Source organism: Pistacia vera, unplaced genomic scaffold, assembly GCF_008641045.1.
Source record: "Pistacia vera cultivar Batoury unplaced genomic scaffold, PisVer_v2 Contig361, whole genome shotgun sequence".
NCBI lineage: Eukaryota > Viridiplantae > Streptophyta > Magnoliopsida > Sapindales > Anacardiaceae > Pistacia > Pistacia vera.
In genome coordinates this window covers 611707-632801 of record NW_022196181.1, presented here as the reverse complement: position 1 = coordinate 632801, position 21095 = coordinate 611707, and the positions used below count along the sequence as shown (strand labels likewise).

The 21095-nt window shown below is 33.3% G+C and overlaps 1 protein-coding gene and 1 non-coding gene across 2 annotated transcripts; both read left to right on the top strand.

Annotated features, from left to right (window-relative positions):
- The first annotated feature begins 11416 nt into the window (after positions 1-11416).
- On the top strand, positions 11417-20885 carry LOC116140065 (origin of replication complex subunit 1B-like). The gene is made up of 16 exons (XM_031425703.1): positions 11417-12396; positions 12519-12654; positions 14821-14970; positions 15070-15210; positions 15301-15452; positions 15538-15637; positions 15752-15874; positions 15963-16124; positions 16225-16282; positions 16412-16590; positions 16732-16846; positions 17111-17181; positions 17761-17856; positions 19331-19407; positions 19868-19951; positions 20572-20885. The coding sequence occupies exons 1-16, from the start codon at positions 11507-11509 to the stop codon at positions 20633-20635; spliced, it is 2598 nt and encodes an 865-aa protein (XP_031281563.1). The 5' UTR covers positions 11417-11506; the 3' UTR covers positions 20636-20885.
- Positions 14881-14958, top strand: LOC116140071. The gene has a single exon (XR_004129553.1). It is a non-coding gene; the product is annotated as a small nucleolar RNA snoR28 (small nucleolar RNA).
- Positions 20886-21095: the final 210 nt, after the last annotated feature.

Here is a 21095-nt window from a genome sequence, read left to right as displayed (position 1 = left end):
GCTTGCAAATATAATTTCTGAATATATGATTGTATAGCTACTGCATCTTTATCCGTGAGAACCATCTTACAACCTTGTACCTTTCCAAAACAAAAAATATATTCTGTTAATTGCATTCTTTTTTTCAGCTTTCTTAAGTCCAAATTATTATAATTATATGCAAAAATTGATAACAAATTATTTACTAAAGTTTTTTATGTAAATTTATGGATCGACAAATGTTTTATTAAAATTTTCCAGCAAGATTTGAACTGAAACAGAGCTTCATCTGTTACAGCCATGCATTAAAATGGTTCAGCAACAAAGAGATTTCCAAAAAATTTAAAGGAGACATTTATTATTATAACTATGAATAAATTGTTGGTTTAGCAATGGTTTACCAAAAGTATATCATGAATTTGTTGATTCGACAACTGAGAATAACTTTGACTCTGACATTATAACCAAAAAGATACTTGCATCTATTACAGGTATACTTATATTATGGTATTCTAATTAACTTGTCACAATTCTACAAGACCATTATATATAAATAAATGGTTTATCAATTAAATTTTGATCTCATGGAAATCTTAATCGATTACGATTCTAATGAAAAATTATGATGAACAATGAAGTTTTCAATCTATAATTTATTGCTTTTCCAAGAATTTATATAAATATTTTCAAAAATTAAAATCGTCAAATTCACTTGTATTAAAAAAACCTGAGTAATTTGAATTTGATATCACAATCAATATTGAATTTAACAATTGTACAGAAATAGTTCACAGAAAGAATATATTCATCACCTTTAATAAGAACTATACTATAACTATAAGGAGCAATCGTTTCATCCAACTGTATATATCTACATTAACGAACAATAAAATAAAGATGTAAGAGAAATACATCAGTAAGAAACATATAAATATTATTATGCATAAATTATTTAAGAATGAAAGTAGTATGATATAAAGAAAAAAAGAAAATCTAAACCTTAAAGTATATCAAACACACCATACAAAAGATAATAGCAGTCTAACATTCAAATAAATCTCTCTCTCTCTCTCTCTCTCTCTCCCTCTCTCTCTCTATATATATATATATATATATATATATAGAGAGAGAGAGAGAGAGAGAGAGAGAGAGAGAGAGAGAGAGAGAGAGAGAGAGCAATGTTATTAATTTCAATAACCAGTCAAACACAATATTTTATAACATATACAATGTATGAGTCCATTGAAATTCACATGCATTATAACTCACCATTTGTTGGGGAGGTGATGAATATATTCTTTCTGTATGGAAGTTGTATTGAGATATGCACCTCCCCAATATATTCTTTCTCAAACACGTACTCTTTCTATAAAGAATGCACCTCCCCAATATCTAAATTTATATAAATTCTAGATGCCAAAGTTGTATTAAGATATAATCTTCCTGTATGGAAAAAAAATAAGTTAGTAATCGAAAATATATTAATTTCAGGTAATATGTTTTTATTACCTTGAAAATCTTTAACATTTGTTGAAGTAACTATTATGATAATTGGGTTAGTACTTGCTAATTGCAAATCTTCACTTATTTCTTCAGAAAATTTTCCCCATAACGTAATGTCAACTACTTCTCTGAAATTAATATTAGTGTAAATTATTTAAAGTGGAAGAAGAACGTAAAAACATTGACAAAGGAATTTACTCTACATCTACAATCTGATGTCTCTTTTTTCAGTTTTTGTCGACTTGACCTCTTCAATTTCTCCTATTGCATTCAAAACTCCAATTAATCTGCATATAATTTATCATATTTGATGTACAAAAATATTTCTCACGCATTTAAAATACAAATATTCAAATTAACTATACCTGATAATAACCTTGTATCATTTGTTCTATTCTAAAGATCATGAAGACCAGCAAATTCAAATTTATATCTTGGAATGACAACTCTCGGTTCTTTTATTTCTTATACAATCGTGATCATGAGAAATTGTATACGGTATATACTGTCAACATGTCTATAAGAGGGAGCAGATGGTATAACTTTTATATGTTTGATCAAATATATCAACCCTTCATGAAGCTGATTTTTAAACTTTGCAATCCTATTCTTTGGTATCGAAGCATGAATAACTTGATTCTAAAAAACCAATGAAAATCACAAATTTGAACAAACTTGTATAAATCGGAAATAAAAGTCTTAACATTATTTTCAGACTATATTTTATACCTGTTCATCAATCAAAATCATGTCAAGGCTCATAAGTTCTTCACCCATTCTGAAATTCCTACATTCCTACAATCTCGATACTCCGACGGTGACTATCCAATCATCTCTTGATTCATCAATATCTTTAAGAAAAGTATTATACATTGTTATGACTTGCTTGCAAAAAGAAATTCATCCTTAATACAATTCAATAAAAGCAATAAAGATTCCCAACCGAGATTTTACAACTAAAGCAAATGTCATTGTATCACAATTATAAATAAATAAAATAATGTTTCAATTTATAATCTAATGCATACTATAAATATTTCTTATCGCAATTTAATAGTGTGCAGAATTTTTTGTTCGGTATTGAAATTTTAAACTCTAAGAACTTACTGATTTACAATTGTCACAACAATATTGTTCGTCAATTTCTTTATTACAATTCTATAATATTATTATACGCAAATTAATAGCTTTTATAGACGAATTCATAATCCAACACATACAGCATTACAATAGAAAGATAAAAACAATTGAAGGTATCACATTACCTGTAACAAGAACTATATCTCAATTATGGCGGCAATTTTTTTTTTTTTTGTTGGGGGGGGGGGGGGGGGGGGGGGTTTGGTGGTGGGGTGTGGAGGAGATCTAATGATATATACTTTCAAGTACCGTACCTTTACTTATTTCTCTTAATCGTGTAAGACAACCTAAACAACTACGTATATATAACAAACATATTAATTTCAAGATTTATGTATAAAACCTTTCACATTCAGATAAATACTCCTAACACTTCACATTAATTTTGCATTAAACATAATACATAGCAAATACAATGTATCGATCTCTTTCAGATAAATACTATCCACAAAACTGCATCAACTTCAATAACACTTAATGAACAACATAACAATAATAACAAAATTAATTAACGACTAGGATTTTTTTATGTGGACAGTTGTAATTCTTATTTAAGTTGCATTTGATATAAACTTATACTATTATGTGACATAAACAGTACCATTTATTTCTTCAACACTTTAACAAAAACACTATATTAAGAACAACATTAAATATCAAAATACCAAATATCATCATAATACCGAACACATCAATAAAAAAGGAAGTACATTAACCCATAATTAAACCAAAATTCTGATATCCTGATCATTAATAGTAATATGACATTAAAAGTATCACATAATAATACAATGCACCCATCAATTTTGGATAAAATTATTAATAGTACAAATCCAATGCATAAAAAAGGAGCAATTGTAAAGCTACAAAACACGATATCAAGAGACTAATACCATTAACAACAACATTAAATATGAGAACATTAAACATCATCAAAATACCGAACATATCAGTGAAAAAGTAAGTGTATTAACCCATCGGGCTGCATGATTAGTTTGGCACTTTGTTTATTACAATTTATCCGCATAAAATACCATGATTCAGAAACCACACCTTTGATATACTGAATAAATTACAACACAACAAATGGTTTATTACAATGGAAATCATAACCTTTATCATTTATAGATTGATACTGAAATTTTCAACTGAGAGAGACATTGAGTCGCTTCAACTTTTTTAATAATATTATAGTTCGACACCTTTGTTGATATAAACTCAAAGAGAAATCAAGCTACTTTTTTTTTTATTAGCATTATAGTTTGACATCTTTAAAAAATTGTCTAACAAATTGTATGGAATCTGTTGCCTAACCATTGTCTATAATTATGATTGTTCAAAGCCTGCTGTGGTCGATAACTTCACTGTCAAACCATCAATTTGGCTACAAAATGGTGATAGGGAAAATACCGACTATGATATCATGATTTAAGAATGCTTGGAATTTTGACAGATCAAGGTATCATCGAGGTCTACATTCCATTGCCGAACCATAACCAGGATGTAATTAATTGTATTTATAATTTGTTACAACTTTTCTAGGAACATTGCTAAACCATGAATTTGAATACTTATCCATGATTTAAGGATGGCCGAAATTTGGATAGCTCGATATATCAGAAAGATAAACAAATCCATCTATTCCTATGTTAGTCACTCCCAAGTTATTTTTTATAATCAGACCAAGTATTAGGCAACTTGCCTGATACCAACTTAGAGAGATATTAAGCCACTTAATTTTTTATTGATATTGTTGTTCAGCAATTTTAAAAAATTTCCTAACAAATAGTATGGAATCCGTTGCCTAACCATTGTCCATAACTATGATTGTTCAAGATATCCAAATCTTTACATCATCAAACGGTTGATATATCAGATTGAATTGGTTGTAGTCAATAAACGGTGATTTGTTGGTTGTAGTCAATATACGATCCACAATTTATCCATAAGGTATCATTGAGGTCTACATTCCATTGCCTAACTATTACTATGATATGATTGGTTGCATTTATAATTTGTTATAACTTTTATAGGAACACTGGTAAACCATGAATTTGATCGGAATTTGAATACCTTGACACAATTCCATATGTCCCTATATTGGTCGCATTCAGATAAATACTGTGATTTTTTTATTTTTTTTACATGGATAGCTGTAATTCTTATTTAAGTTGCATTTGATACAAACTTATATTATTATGTGACATAAATAGTATCATTTATTTCATCAACACTTCAACAAAAACACTACTTTAAGAACAACATTAAACATCAGAATACCAAACATTATCATAATATTAAACACATCAATCAAAAAGGAAGTGCATTAACCCATAATTAAACCAAAATTCTGTTATCCTGACTATTAATAGTAATATCACATTTCACATTGAAAGTATCACATAACAGTACAATTACAGCATAGCAAATGGTTTATTACAATGGAAATCATAACCTTTATCATTTATAGACTGACACTGAAATTTTCAACTAAGAGAGACATTGACTGCTTCAATTTTTTTTATTAATATTATAGCTCGGCAGATTTGCTGATATAAACTCAAAGAGAAATTAAGCCACTTCATTCTGTATTAATATTATAGTTCGGCATCTTTAAAAAATTGTACTAACAACTAGCGATGATACACAACTGAACATGCGCCCCTTTTTTCCCCCTTATTTAGACCTTCCGAATACCAATGCAACTAAATATGAATTCAATACGAAGAAATTTTTTCAATGTCAATATATTGCACCTATATAATTATAGATAGCAATCCTAGACAAATGTCATTAAACCACAATTAGTAATAGTAATCCAATACACCTGTATACTTGTTATTAATGCACATCTTTGGAATGCTAATGCAATGCACCTGTAACGCAGATCCTATTTTTTAATTAATTAATAATTATGATGGAGCAATAAATACCAATTCAACATGTCAAGATAGAGCAATTTGATTGGCTTGTCAATCCAGTGTGTCAAAATGAAGCAATTCTAGAGCTTCCCAAATGTGCCACATGGTGAACAACCCGCATGGGTATTAAACTTTATATATATATATATATATATATATATATATAATCTGTTGTCTAACCATTGTCCATAATTATGATTGTTCAAAGTCTGTTGTGATCGATAACTTCACTATCAAACCATCAATTTGGCTATAGAATGGTAATAGGGCAAATACCGATTGTGATATCATGATTTAAGAATGCTTGGAATTTAGACAGATCAAGGTATCATCGAGGTCTACATGCCCTTGCCAAACCATAACCAGGATGTAATTAATTGCATTTATAATTTGTTATAACTTTTCTAGGAACACTGCTAAACCATAAATTTGAATACTTGTCCATGATTTAAGGATGGCTGAAATTTGGATAGCTTGATATATCAGAAAGATAAACAATTCCATCTGTTCCTATATTAGTCAGTCCCAACTTATTTTTTATAGTCAGACCAAGTATTAGGCAGCTTGTCTGATACCAACTTAGAGAGATGTTAAACCACTTAATTTTTTATTGATATTGTAGTTCAGCATCTTTAAAAAATTATCTAACAAATAGTGTGGAGTCCATTACCCAACCATTGTCCATAATTATGATTCTTCAAAGTCTGCTACGGTTGATAACTTCACCATCAAACCATCAATTTGGCTATAGAATGGTAATAGAGCAAATACCAATCCACAATTTATCCATAAGGTATCATTGAGGTCTACATTCCATTGTTGAACCATTATCAGGATATGATTAGTTGCGCTTATAAGTTATAACTTTTCTTGGAACACTGCCAAACCATGAATTTGATCGGAATTTGGATACATTGATACAATCTCATATGTTACTATATTGGTCATTTTAGGAATATTTCATTGGCGCAAGACCAAAGGAAAGGATAGTAAAGATTTTGTTAAACCTACAACTTAGAAAACATTATAAGAACATCAAGATGGTTAGGCCTTCCAGATGCCAATGCAATGCACACATACTGAGAAAATAAGTAAAAAATCGTCATCCATAATTGTGCGGCATGATTCGCTTAGCAATTTGTTTGTTATAATTCATTGCATATCATGATCTAGAAAACACACCTTTGATATATAGCCTGAGTATTAATAAATATATAGATGATTGGGACACATACAGTTGTATACATCAAAATCATCGTATATTGACTACAACCAACAAATCTTTACATCATCAAACGTCAAACCACAAATTTCATGCAGGCAAAATAACTTGCACAATAACAACAATCATAATCCAACAACACGGAACTCAGAATAACCAAATCTCTGAATCACCATCACTATCATATCAGAATACTAACCATGACACTCCCACAGCACGAAATGTTGACATCCACAATGACCAAATCTGATACAATAACATTCCATTCATAAATCACAAAATCGAACCTCAACTACTATCAGATTTTGCCACCCTATGACAGCAATGCTCCGAGCATCATAATTCGATGATAATTGAGGACCGATCGTGTCACCTGAGAACAGAGTTAGCAAAAACAATACTCACACAAGTCTTGTTAATATAAAACAATCCATAAATGTTTCACGTAGCTCCGTCCCAAAACAAATGCTTACATATCGACCGGAACAATCAGATAGCATGGCCGAAAAAACAATGCTTAATCTTTGGACAAAGTACAAACCATGAACGTTTAATGTTACTCAGCGTCAACAATACAGGGAAAAACTAATTGCCCCTCACATGAACATACCGACAACAAATACTTACTGTTCGGCCGAAATTGTAAGTTGAAAATAAAATCAGCAAACATTAGTGAGCATATAATTCATGCTAATCGATTGCAACCACAGACATACCAAATCAAAGACCTTACTGAAGACTTAATCAACACAACTTGGTACGGAACACGCTGGCCATTGTATAAACACGTCAACTTTTTTCCCTGTAACCTGAAAACAAAATCAACGAATTCACATTTTATGCCGATCGATTGGCAAAAGAGAAGCACCAAACCAATGACTCTACAAAAAAAAAAATAATAATAAATAAACACAAATCCTCATTTCCTTGAAAACAAACATAAGGAGAGATAAATTATAAATAAAATGCATAGAAACTTGCAATTTATTATTTAAAATTAGGATAGAGAGTGAAATTTGACTCTCTAAATGTGGAGAGTCAAACTCACTCTTTAATTTATATTTAAAGAATAAAGAGTCTATAGGACTCTTGTTTCTATAGATAAACTCTTTATAACAAAGAGTTTTGGTCATATAAGGAGTCCTTTGGAGATGCTCTAAGGGAATTAAACTCAAGACTTCTTGAGTAATACACCTAAAACTCTTTATCACCCCACCCGACCACCCAGAGGTGGTTGATACTGGTAATAATAACTTGTAACCCTTTACCGTTTACCAGTGCTAGAAATTTTTCGTTAATTTTAATTGGAGGGGTAAAAGAGTAGATAATTTATTATGAATCAATTTTTTTTTTTTTATAAATGTGGCTTCTTTTATATTAATAAATTTATGCTTGATATACATATATTTTTTTAATAATGTATAAAAATGAGTGATCTTTTTTGGGAATAAAACATACCTGACCCAAAACACTAATATCGTTTAGATACAGTGAGGTTTTAAGAAATATTTTGGGGTCAGGTAGAGCTGGTCAAGGACCGATCCCAAGCAGGCCCGGGCCTGGGCCTATTTGGGACCGCAATTTCAGGACCCGGACCGGTCCTATGGGCTTGCAAAATTTTATTTTCCCCCCTATCTTTTTTTATATTTTAGGGGCGAAATGAAATTTTGTAGGGAGGTTTAGTAATTTTCAGGGGTAGATTAGTAAGTTTTTAAAAGTTTAATTAATTTTAAAAAATAATTAATTAATTAATGGTTAATTTTAACATAAATGTAATATTCACACATTCACGCTTCACAAATAAACAATTAAATAATTTTTTTTATTAAATTATTCATCTTCATCGTCAACAATATTTAAATTATTAAAATATGTGAGAGTTCAAGTAGTTCGGGATCTTCAAGGTGCTATTGTAGTCTTCTCTCTACACGAGTCCAATCCTGTAAACATGTTATCACTTCAATCATCTCATCGGTTAAAGAGCATCTTCTGCCTTCAACAATCCGGCCACTCGTTGAAAATACTGACTCGGATGCAATTGTAGAAACCAGCATAGATAAAATGTCACATGCCATTTGGGCTACAATAGAGAATCGATTTTGATGTTGGTTCCACCATTGAAGTAAATTCATCTCACGTTTCTCCTTCTTTGTCATGTAGGACAAGTCCATTTGTAGGTAGCGATTCAACTCATTTGGTTCATGTATGTACGAGCTAGAGCTACTACTTCCGCCATGTTCCATATACGTCCACATGCTCGATCCTTGATGGAGGTCTTCATCAGGGTCCTGATCGTCTCTCTTGGACGTTCCACTTCCACTTCCATTGTACTTGTTCTGATATAAAGAAAAAAGGCTTTCCAATTTTTGCTTTAAGTCAGTCAAATAAAACGTATAATCATGTCCTAAATGCAGACCTATCTCAGTAATTATACAGTTAACTACGTATAATTTAAACTTATGATCTAGAACAAGGCCTAATTCATATAAGAATAGAATATCTAACCAATATTCTCGTATTTTTCTTCCATCATTAAAACAATTTCCATTAAAACATCATTATCTCTATATTTAGCAAAAGTTTTAGAAATTTGAAGTAAAATATCTAACGCTAAATTAGTAGTCGGATAATAAATACCACTTAATGTATTAGTGGAATCATAAAAAAAAAATTAAGAAATGAATAAAAAATTTCACAAACTGCCCAATCATCATAGTTGACAACTTCCTCTAGATGGTTCTTCCGGTTGACGAAATCTGTAATTTGTCTTGCGGTTGGCAAAGCTTTTTCCAAAATCAAGTAGGTGGAGTTCCAACGGATAGGCATGTCCATACATAACTTCAAAGGTCGAATTGGTGGGTCCTCCTGCCTACAATATTTGACGTACTCCTACCATCTTTTATTGCTACCGCCAACGATAAATCTGATAGCTGCGCACACCCTCTCCATCTTTGAACGTATAGTATCTAAACATGCTTTAACAATCAAATTGATGATGTGGCAAGCACATCTCTGGTGAAAAAAATTGTCTTCATCACACGGATCCAATCTCTTTTCAAATAAAGAGATTGTCGCGGTGTTAGCAGCCGTATTATCAAGCATTAGCGCTACAACTCTATCAATTAATACATATTCTTGCAAAACTTCAAGAATTGTAAAATAAATAGTGTTAGCACTATGTTTTTCATATAATGGTTTAAAACCCATTAATTTTTGGTGTAAACCCCAACTATGATCTAAGAAATGTATTGTTACAGTTAAAAAATCTGCTTTTTGATCTACAAGCCCATATGTTTGATCTACAAGCCCATATGTTTGATATAAGTGCAATAGATATATTCCTAAAATTTTGAAATTCGTTTTTTAAGTTTATTATTTATTTTGTTATAAAGTTTTAGTATATCTCTTCTACTTGTACTTCTACTAACGGGGTATATGTTGGACAAAATGCAGTTTTAATCATGTGAATAAAATAAGGATTTTCAGATAAATAAATGGAAGAGTCCATAGCAACTATGAATCTTGCTATTTCCTCTTGTGCAACATATACATTGTATTTTCATGTTGAGAGAGTTGAGGATTATGGATTAAAATTAAGTTGAGTTTGAATTTGCCTACCTAATCCCGTTGAAGATGTATCGGACAGCTACATTATTTGAGGGTGCTTCTTCTCCAAGTGTCATCATACCGTCGAAGTCCCCTTCTCAGTGCCAATAATGGTTCCATATAAATTCCATATCCCATGCGATTCTTCCCCCTCCCCATTTGTCTTTGGCCATTTTGATTTGGTAAAGTGTCGCCATACATCGGACACAACACTCTTTGACGGTCGGGGGGGTTGGGCCATGCCCGTGCTTGTTGAGTCGCAGCTTGCTTGTGTTTGATTGCACCTCATCCCGACCGAATGTGGTTGTTGAATTACAGTTGCTGCCTCTAGAGAAAAGGGTGAAAATGGATTGAACCCTTCCATTTCTTCGGTGGATGGAACGTAAAACTCATTTGGAGATAATCCTTCAAATGCATCATTTCGGGATTCTATTATTAATTTATGATGAAATAATAAATAATTAAAATGAAAAAAATAATAATATGAATAAGAGATGATATTGAAAAATAGAAAAAATTAAATAATATAAATAAATAAATAATAATATGAATAAATAATAAATATAAATATAAATTGAATGAGAATTTAATTGGAAATTTGGAGTAGAGAGTAGAGAGATTGAGTGGTGTAGGGGGCTACTGCCAATGGTGAACGGTCATGTGAAAGTTGGCTGGCAGTCAATGGTGAATGGGCATGTGATCGTTGGCTGCAGCCAACGGTTATTAAATGCAAATTTTTTTTAATTTCATTTTAACTCCTAAAATTTTTATTTATTTCAAAATTTATAGAGGGTTTTATGTAATTGTTCAGGGGGTTAAAATAAAAGAGGGCCCAATGGAGAGAGAGACCGAGCCCTCCTCCTTAGGCCTGGTCCAGTTTTGGGACAAGCTTACTCGGACGGGATTTTTGGGTCTGGTTTTTGGACTTGGCCCCAAATGCCCAGCTCTAGGGTCGGGTTTGTCCATCATTGTTAACGGAACGGTTATAGTTATTAAACGGCGAAACGTTGAACAGCAAAATGGAGGGAAATTTTGGCGCGAAGTTCTCTCACTAAATCTGATCCCAGCTCCACACTCCTCTCTCTCTGAAACCCTAAGCCCCACTCTCTCTCTCTCTCTCTCTGCAAGTCCATCCATGGCAGAAACCACACCTAAGAGACCCTATCAATCACCAAGAAAGCAACAAAAGCAACAATTTTCTCCCTCAATTTCACTGACTCCACAAACCCCACAAACCCTAGCCTCTTCAGGTACTCGCCGATCTTCGCGTCGCCGCTCTCTTCTGGAAGATCCCACCACTCCGGAAAAGCCCTTTTCATCAATTGAAAAACCCGTCAATGATTCGCCTAAAAGTTCAAATCTTGGAAGAAATGGTGAAGGATTGAAGCAGAGGATAAATTTGAGTAAAGAAGAGAGAGGAGAAACACCGAAGAGCAAGAAAAATGTTAAGGATGAGAATGTGAAAACCCCGAGATCAAAGCGGAAAAATGATGAGTTGTATTCAGTTGAGGTTATGTTTTCGCCTGTTTCGCCTGAATTATCCGAGACAAAGAAGAAGAAAAGGGAGGATTTTTGTGAAGAAAAGACTGCTGTTGTGACGAGATCGAAGGCGAAATGGAGAAATGGGAAAGTGGATGATGGGGGGAAGAAGAAGAAGAGGGTATATTACAAGAAGGTGGTGTATGATGGCGGTGAATTTGAGGTAGGAGATGATGTGTATGTGAAGAGGAGAGAGGACGCGAGCTCGGACGATGAAGACCCTGAAGTTGAGGAGTGTAGAGTTTGTTTTAAGGCTGGGAGAAGTGTTATGATAGAATGTGATGATTGTTTAGGTGGGTTTCACTTGAAATGCTTGAAACCACCATTGAAGCAAGTTCCTGACGGTGATTGGGTGTGCACATTTTGTGAGGCAAGAAAAATGGGGAAGGAGGTTGAATTGCCTAAGCCACCGGAGGGGAAGAAGAGGGTTAGGACAATGAGGGAGAAGCTTCTCTCGAGCCATTTGTGGGCTGCCCACATTCAGAGGTTGGAGGACATTGTTTTTTTTTTTTTTTTTTTTTTTTCAAAGATTATTTGCATTGTGTTTTATTGGTTTTTTGGGTCATGATTTGCTTTGTTTGAGGGAATTGTTTTGTGGTTGTTTGCAGTATGTGGAAAGAAGTGGATGGAAACTATTGGTGTCATGTGCGTTGGTATATGATACCAGAAGAGACTGTTTCTGGGAGACAACCTCATAATTTGAGGAGGGAACTTTATAGAACCAACGATTTTGCTTACATTGAGGTACTGGGAGCTATCATATTTATCGTTTACAGATATTTATAGTAGTCTTATATCATTTTCATTCTTGGATGACTTGATGTCTTAGGTTAGAGAAAAACATATCTAGTGATCGATTGAGTTGTGGTGAGCCAAGACTCAAAAGTGTTCTATTAAGTTTTGGAAGAAATTTTTACTCCTGTACTCCCTTTTATAAGTTATATTTTCCATGACAAAGAACAAATGTTCTGGTTGTTTCTCTGCATTTATGAGTGATAAATTCTTAGCACTGTTATGTGGAAGAACTATCAATTGAATTATGTAATATATACATGCATTGTACTCAATTGTTGCTTCGGTAATAATGTATATCAACCTATGCTATAATGCCTCCCTAAAAATTTTGAAAAATCAATGCTTTTATACTTGAAGTTCTTCCCAGCTATTAAATTTGGTAACCTAGATGGATTGTTAGCACCCTTGATCCCTGAAATACATATTGGCTGAGAGAACAGCCATAGTCCTCTTGATCTCAGAAAATACTTCTTCATCAAGTTGACCTAAATTTCCAAGAGAACAGCCATCAGAAATAGCTCTGTCCATTCCTAGTAAAGGAAACTTACATGTTATTATGAGATGAGGGGAATTTACATATAATCAACTGGGATCAGAGGGATTTGGAAGACTTCAAACTTGGGAGAGATTAATACTTCCATGCAACTTTCGTGAATTTTTTCTGATAATAAATTTATAAATTCTTTCTGTATTTCGATTTTGAAAGACCAACTTTCAACAGCATGCTTAACAAAATGACTCTTTAAGAATTAGAATGACCAAGTATTTTATAGGGCTCTACCATTTAACAGTAGCTAGTCGAGATAGTGACTTCCTCCCAACCAAGTTAAAGTACCTAACAAACTAGAGGACAGGACAGTGAATAGATGGGTAGCATTAGTTGTATAATATTGTGTCCATTTTTCTTCCAGGCTACCTTGGAGGGGAAACACTCATTCTCCAAGTTTGCATTCCTGTAGTTGGAGAGCTTAAGTAGATGTTGGACTGACATAAGAAAGGTAGATTCTTTCAAGATATCATTCCATTTTTAGTGTTTGATTTCTCATCACAGTAACTTAGTGCAAAAAAGAAACGAGTGTCTTTGTGAAGCCCCTAAGTTATGCATTGTTCTAAGCCTGTGTTTGATTCTATTTATTTGGATTTCAAGCCAGCTTTTGAAAATTTGATGCCAAAGCTGACCAGTCTTTGGGAGCAAAAATGTTAAAACTTTTTGGAAATAAAGAAATTTTGTTCCATCATATGATTTCTTTGATTTTAAGCTTCTGTATTGTTATGTGGCACATGAAACTTAATAAAAGTTTGGATAGCCATAAACAGTGGCAAAGACGTCCTTGAAAATCATATTATACTTGATGACAAACACGTTTTGAGAGGATTTTCTGTAACACTGAATACATTGAACTTGAAATGTAGTAAGATGCATCTAGACTAACCAAAAAAAAAAAAAAATTGTGCCTGTTCATGTGTACCACATGCAAATAGATAGACAGGGAAGGGAATAGTGAAGTGGTGGGAGAAAGTCCTTTGTCTGTGTTCTTGATTTTGTGATGAACTGAACTGCCTACATATAACATGAGTTGCTGTATTGAGGCATCTACTTCAAATGCCTTTTTGATAATCAGTAATTAGAAGGTTCGAGAATTGTCTATTCAAATCCTAGCTATTTATTGGAAAAGGTTGAGAGTTCAGTGTCTGGAATTTTTAACCTATCAAGTTACATCTCTCAATCATAATCTATGTTTGTAGGCAAGAGTTTGCATGACCATAAAATCACATGGAAAATATTTTTTTTAACGAATAAACAATTAATTATATAGTCAGTCACATAATGTTCATTTAACACAGCATTGAACCTCTGGTGAGCCTAAGTTTATGTTTGACAAGTTACAATAGTTGTTTTCTGGCTGTGGCATGAATAATTCATATTTTTATTGTAATCTTTGTCTGATTATTTTCAACTTCTGACTTGATCTCTGATATAACTTACCATGTGAACTCTTATGCTTATAATAGTTTCTTCATTTAATGATATGATACTTTAAGTAAGGTTCCATATTCAAGAGAGACAGAAATTCCTATCTAAAGTTATATCTTTGCCATTACTTGTAAATCCAGATGGAATCTATCATTAGGCATTGCTTTGTCAAGAATCCCAAAGAATTTTCCAAGGCCAGCAATGAAGGGGATGATGTCTTTCTATGTGAATATGAATATGACATACATTGGCACAGTTTCAAGCGCATTGCTGAGATTGATAATGAAGGGGTAAGCATTCATAAAATTGAAGCTTTGGTTCTTGTCTCATACATCATAAAAATGGGACTATTCTGTTGAAACTCATTGCCAATCTCCTTCAAATGGTAGGATGGCGAAGATGCTGACAGTGATGAAGACTGGAATTTGTGTAAGGCTGCTGACTCTGATACTGATGAAGACATGGAATACGAAGAGGAATATGTGAAGAATTTACAAACCAGACCTCCCACAGCTCATGAGTTGGCTGCAGTACGTAATTTGTAGTTTTTTCATACTCGCCAAATCATGCTTGGTGTTTTCATAATACTTAAAAACTAATCAATTATCTAATGAACACAGAACTCAAGGAAGGGTCGCTTCTTTGGACTTCAAAAGATAGGGACAAAGAGAATCCCAGAGCATGTGAGATGCCATAAACCAACTGAAATAGAAAGAGCTAAAGCAACACTTTTGTTGGCAACTCTACCCAAATCTCTACCTTGTAGAAATAAGTATGTAAATCTTGGTTATAATTATTATTGTTATTTTTTGTTTTGTGATGCAATAGTTTCTGATCATCAATTTGTTTTTATGTAGAGAAATGGAGGAGGTAACAACATTTATAAAGGGTGCCATCTGTGATGATCATTGTCTGGGACGTTGCCTGTATATTCATGGTGTTCCAGGCACTGGCAAGGTAAATCTGTTGGATTTAATCAGAGATGTTTTTCTTTTGAAATAATTATTGATCTCATTGGAGCTTCTATGAGTTTTACTTATTTAATTCTTATTTGTCCATGGGAAATTGAAGACAATGAGTGTACTTTCTGTTATGCGGAACCTGAAGTCTGAAGTTGAAGCAGGAAGTATAAGACCATACAGTTTTGTGGAAGTCAATGGTCTAAAGTTGGCATCTCCCGAGAATATTTATAGGGTAAAAATATCATGAACTTGTTTGATTCATGGTTTGGGACTTCATCCTTAGGTTGCTTCTCCAATAAATATTGTCTGTGTTTTATCAGGTTATATATGAAGCATTAAGCGGGCATAGGGTTGGTTGGAAAAAGGCTCTCCAATTACTGAATGAGCGATTTTCAGATGGAAAGAAAATCTGCAAAGAAGATGACCGGCCTTGTATTCTACTCATTGATGAACTTGATCTTCTTGTAACCAGAAATCAATCGGTAACTTAGGCATCTTATGATGTGAAATTTATGAATATTTATTTTGACATATGTCATATATTTGTATAAGTGAAATGCATGACACTTTCTTTTTCCTCAGGTTCTTTATAACATTCTTGATTGGCCCACTAAGCCTCATTCCAAATTGATTGTGATAGGTATCAGTTCTATTTTCCCTTCTCTTTGATAGCATGTTTTGCATCCAGTGATAAGATGATAATGATTTTAATCGCAATCATCTTTGTTTATTTCTTTTCATAACATATGAATATAACTACAAATTTCAGGAATAGCAAATACTATGGACCTTCCAGAAAAGTTACTTCCTCGTATTTCAAGCCGCATGGGTGTACAAAGGCTTTGCTTTGGCCCTTATAATTATCAGCAGCTCCAAGAAATTATTTCAAGTCGCCTTGAAGGAATTGAAGCATTTGAAAGACAAGCTATAGAATTTGCCTCAAGAAAGGTTAGTCCTTGTGTGTTTGGAGGACCTTGAGATTTTGATTTGGTTCTCTATGCCAAAACTTATGTGCAACGTATGCACTCTTCGTAGATATGGATTTTATTAGTTTTCTCAATCTAGTTTGAATATTATGTACATTGTTAGGTAGCAGCTATTTCAGGAGATGCACGTCGTGCTCTGGAGATATGCAGGCGTGCTGCAGAAATTGCTGATTATCGTATTAAGAAATTAACTGTGAACCCCAGTTCTGCTTCTGCAGGTAAATAAACACTGCCTCACATGACTTTCTCCTCAAATTAGAAACAAGAGATAGGGGAATTGTTTTTTTTAAGGTGAGAAATTGATTTGAACTTTCAGTAGTTTGTTTGTTGGCCAATGGTTTGATGTCCCTTACATGTCAATGATATCACCAATTAGGATTTTATTATCACATATTTGATATGTGCAGTAATGCAATTTACTTTTAAGGCAGCTCTAACTTAAAGTGGCTGTTTTGGTCTCTTATAACTCTACCATTTTCCAGGAAAAGGCCTTGTTGCTATGGCAGATGTTGAAGCAGCTATTCAGGAAATGTTCCAGGCACCTCATATTCAGGTGAGTTAAAAACTGCTATTTATTTTGCTTACATTGAGTCTTCTTCTGTATTTTTCTGACACTTAGCCCTCAATTTTTATTGAATGGAAAATGGAAAATGGATTGTGGTATCAGTGTTTGTGATTTCTGTATGAAGCATGAAACCGGGAATCTTTGCATATGCGATGTTCAAGGCTATGGTTGTTTCCAGGAAAGAGAAATCCTGGTTATGGATAGAATTATCATCAATGACTAGTCAGTCCTATTCTGTTATCAAAATGGACGGCAGCTCTAGGTTTTCTAGATATCCAAATAAGCTGAGAGAAGTCAAATAGTGCTCTACTATCATTAGTCAGGGTTATTATACAACAACTGGAAATATCATAACTGATGATTATGCATTTACATACTTGTGCATTATTTGGAACATACACTATATTCTGTTGCTAGCTGTATTATTTCCCTTACTTGGTTAGAAAGGTTAAGGCTTAATGTTGTTGTTACGTTATTTTATTTTTTTATTTTTTAATTGGGAGGAAAAAGGATTTAAGATTACAGCAATAGTTTGTCTTGTGAAACAAATTTTTATTTCTTTTGCAGGTTATGAAAAGTAGTTCCAAGCTGAGCAAAATCTTTTTAACAGCCATGGTGCATGAGCTCTATAAAACTGGGATGGGTGAAACTGACTTTGAAAAGGTCAATTTTTCAAGCACCCTCTAATCTTTCTGCTGATTTGTTAAAAGTATGTGTCCTTGTTTTTGGCACTAGAAATAGGGGTGCAAAAATCCGGTTAACTGGACCGGAATACTGATATTTTGAACCGAACCGATTTTTCGGTTCAGGAGATAATTCAAACCGAAACCGAATCAAATTATCTCTTAAACCGATTATTAACCGAACCGATAATTTGGTTTGGTTTTATAAAACAATCCCCATTCTCACGATGTCGAACTACTGTCAGTCCGTCACCAACTTTCTCGCAACGTCAAACCATCCACACTCCACCTTCCACCCCGTCAACTCATATACAATCATGATATCTGAACTTTGTTGGATAGAGTGACCTTTCTAAAGAGAGAAAAATAAGAAGATTGGTGAATGAAAAAGCTTGCAAAACTTAGAAAGTTATTAGAAAGTTAAAAGAGATAAATCAAAGAATTTAACCGTATCAAACGAATGCTATTGAGTGTGGAGGCTGTTGTCGATTGAGATGGGAGAGAAGACTTGGAAAAAGAATAAAGTCGATTGTGATTGGGAAAAAAAGTTGGTCGAGCAGCTACGACTGGGGTGGAAAGTTAGATTTAGGAAAAAAAATGGCTATTTGTAGTTGTAGGAGAAGAAGCAGTAAAGGGAGGAGGGAAACTGAGAGATGGTGGGGTATTGAAAACATAAGGAGCAAGGAGTTATTGTATTTGACTTGACTTAAAGATGGTGAGAGCTCCAAGGAATTAAATGCACAGCAGGTGGCGTGCAGGGTGCAGCTGCTCTTTGTCAGTTTTTTTATTTTTTTAATTTCTTATTTTTGAACTCTCTCTCTCTCTCTCTCTCTCTCTCTCTCTCTCTCTCTCTTTTGGTGGTTTCAAAATTATGGAAAAATCGGTTTGGGTTAACCGGTTCAAAATTACAATTGAACCGTTAATCAAACCGATTTTTCGGCTTCTTTGTTTTAAAAACCAAAACCGAATTGGTTATTTTGAAAAACCAATTTTCCGGACCGGTTTCGGTTTGGTTTCTCGGTTCGGTTCGATTTTCGATTTTTTTTTTTACAGTCCTAACTAGAAACCAAAGGGAGCCAAACTTTAACCATGTTCATGCACCAGCCACACTGAAATTCATTCCACATTTTACAAATACCATACTATTCCAATGCTTGGCACTATGAAAGATTTATCAGCAAACTTTGCCTATAGATGAAAGGTCACATGTTTTTCACTTTTTTTTTTTTTTTTTTTTTAAGTTAGGTTCAGTAAAATTGTTAAGTAAAACTGTTGTAAGACTGGAAAGTGAGTCCTAAATGCTAATACACACCTTAACCATAAACTAAGCAAACTTTTTTATACATTTTCTTTTCAAGTGTTTCCTGCTAAATTTTGTGGAAGCCCTTATAAATTTGAGGTCAAGCGCTTTGTGGCTATTTTCTCACATCTTTTTTCTTTTTTCTTTACTGCAGTTGGCAATGACTGTTTCTTTTATCTGTACAAGCAATGGAGAAACATTTCCTGGTTGGGACATACTCTTGAAAGTGGGGTGAGCCAGCTTTCACTTCCATATATGATGTTTGTTCAATATATGCTTGTAACGATTATAGTATTCACATTCCTGGCCAAAATTATTATTTTCTAGCATATTTTCAAGCCTACAGATTTTTAGCGTTAAAATTGAAAACCATGAGAAAAATATCATTCCATTTTTTACTTATAAAAGCATAGCGAAAAAACCTACTTGGTTTTATAAAGTGAAACAAAAAAATTACAGATATTCGGATTTTAAAAGGCTCATGAAAGAACTAGAGGAAAATTATTGTTGACAAGTTTGGAAAAAACTTCAAATCATCATTACTTTTGTAATTCTATAGTTTATGGGCATATTTATGAACTCTGCTTTTACTTGTCCTTGTAATGCATATTTCAGATAGTACTGATGATTCCCAGATTCCAGTTTTGTGGGATAACTTATATTAATATATTTGATCATTTCCTTTTGGCAGCTGTAAGCTTGGTGAGTGCAGAATTATTCTATGTGAACCAGGATCCAGGCACAGGTTGCAAAAGTTACAGCTCAATTTTCCCAGGTTAGTTCCTCAGCTACCATGAAGCTTTTTATCCATGGTCACCTTAGAATGGGGCATTTTTCGAACGGTTCTGTCCTTCCAATTGAAAAGACTGTTTCGCCAACTACTTGAGGTTGTTATGCTTTGTTTGATATGTCATGAGTGAGCCAACTTAGGATGTGTCAAAAGGAGTGTATTTGAGTGCATGTATGTGAAGTTCCATGGTAAAGCAAGGGATTTGATGGATTTGCAGTTGACCAAAACCAAAGACCTTTATGTCAAAAGTATTGCTGATTGATGTTAACATCATAATAGCTTCTGTAACTTCAACATTTTCTAGTTGATTGGCAACGCATAAATCCTTTTTATTCAATTAGAACAGTGATATTTATCATCCAACCCAATTGTTTGAGGTTCAGAAAAGTTTGCTTGCATTTTATTTTAATCAATCTTGTTATGCTTTGATATTTGGCTTTTGCCTTATTCTAACATTCTTCTGAGTTTCAGAATCACTTAGAATAGCAGTAGTTGTCGTCCATTTTCTGGAATTAACCATCCATCTTCCCAAATTATATTAGCATCAGAAACCTTGCTAGCAATAGCATTGTGATCTAACCAACTTCATCTTGCTTTTGTGGCAGTGATGATGTGGCTTTCGCGCTGAAAGACAGCAAGGAGCTACCATGGTTGTCCAAGTATCTATGATTTCAAGACTTCCATTTTCAGAATTTTCACATTCCTATTTCAAAGCAACAATTTTGATCTTTGGATGTCGCCAACTTTTTTTTTTTTTTTTTTTCAATTTACTTTTAAACGCGCGATTCAAGTGCTTCTATTAAAAAAATGCCTATTCCGGATAAAAGGAATTGCTTAATTTGAGGAACTGCATATTTTCTGTATTGAGGAAACCCTGAGGCTAGAAACAGTCAAATATGGAAAGTTGTCATTTATCTCATTTTAAATTTCTGGCTCAAATATGTGACAGGTTTTTCTGATAGCTTACGGAATCGTACAGGTAAACATAGATTGAGTAGTCGGGCCTGAGAATTACTTGTTACCACCTATCAAAATAAATTATCCTATTATTTTTTTTTTAACCAAAATTTTATAAGATGAAATAATTAAAACTAAGAATTTTAAAACTAAAAACTAATTAAGACAAATT

What these genes read in the sequence shown, in the direction of transcription:
- LOC116140065 (XM_031425703.1), top strand. Translation starts at nt 11,507, where the DNA reads ATGGCAGAAACCACACCTAAGAGACCCTATCAATCACCAAGAAAGCAA. An exon ending in TCTCTACCTTGTAGAAATAA is followed by an intron (nt 15,453 to 15,537) that starts GTATGTAAATCT and finishes GTTTTTATGTAG; the next exon opens with AGAAATGGAGGAGGTAACAA. An exon ending in CCCCAGTTCTGCTTCTGCAG is followed by an intron (nt 16,847 to 17,110) that starts GTAAATAAACAC and finishes ACCATTTTCCAG; the next exon opens with GAAAAGGCCTTGTTGCTATG.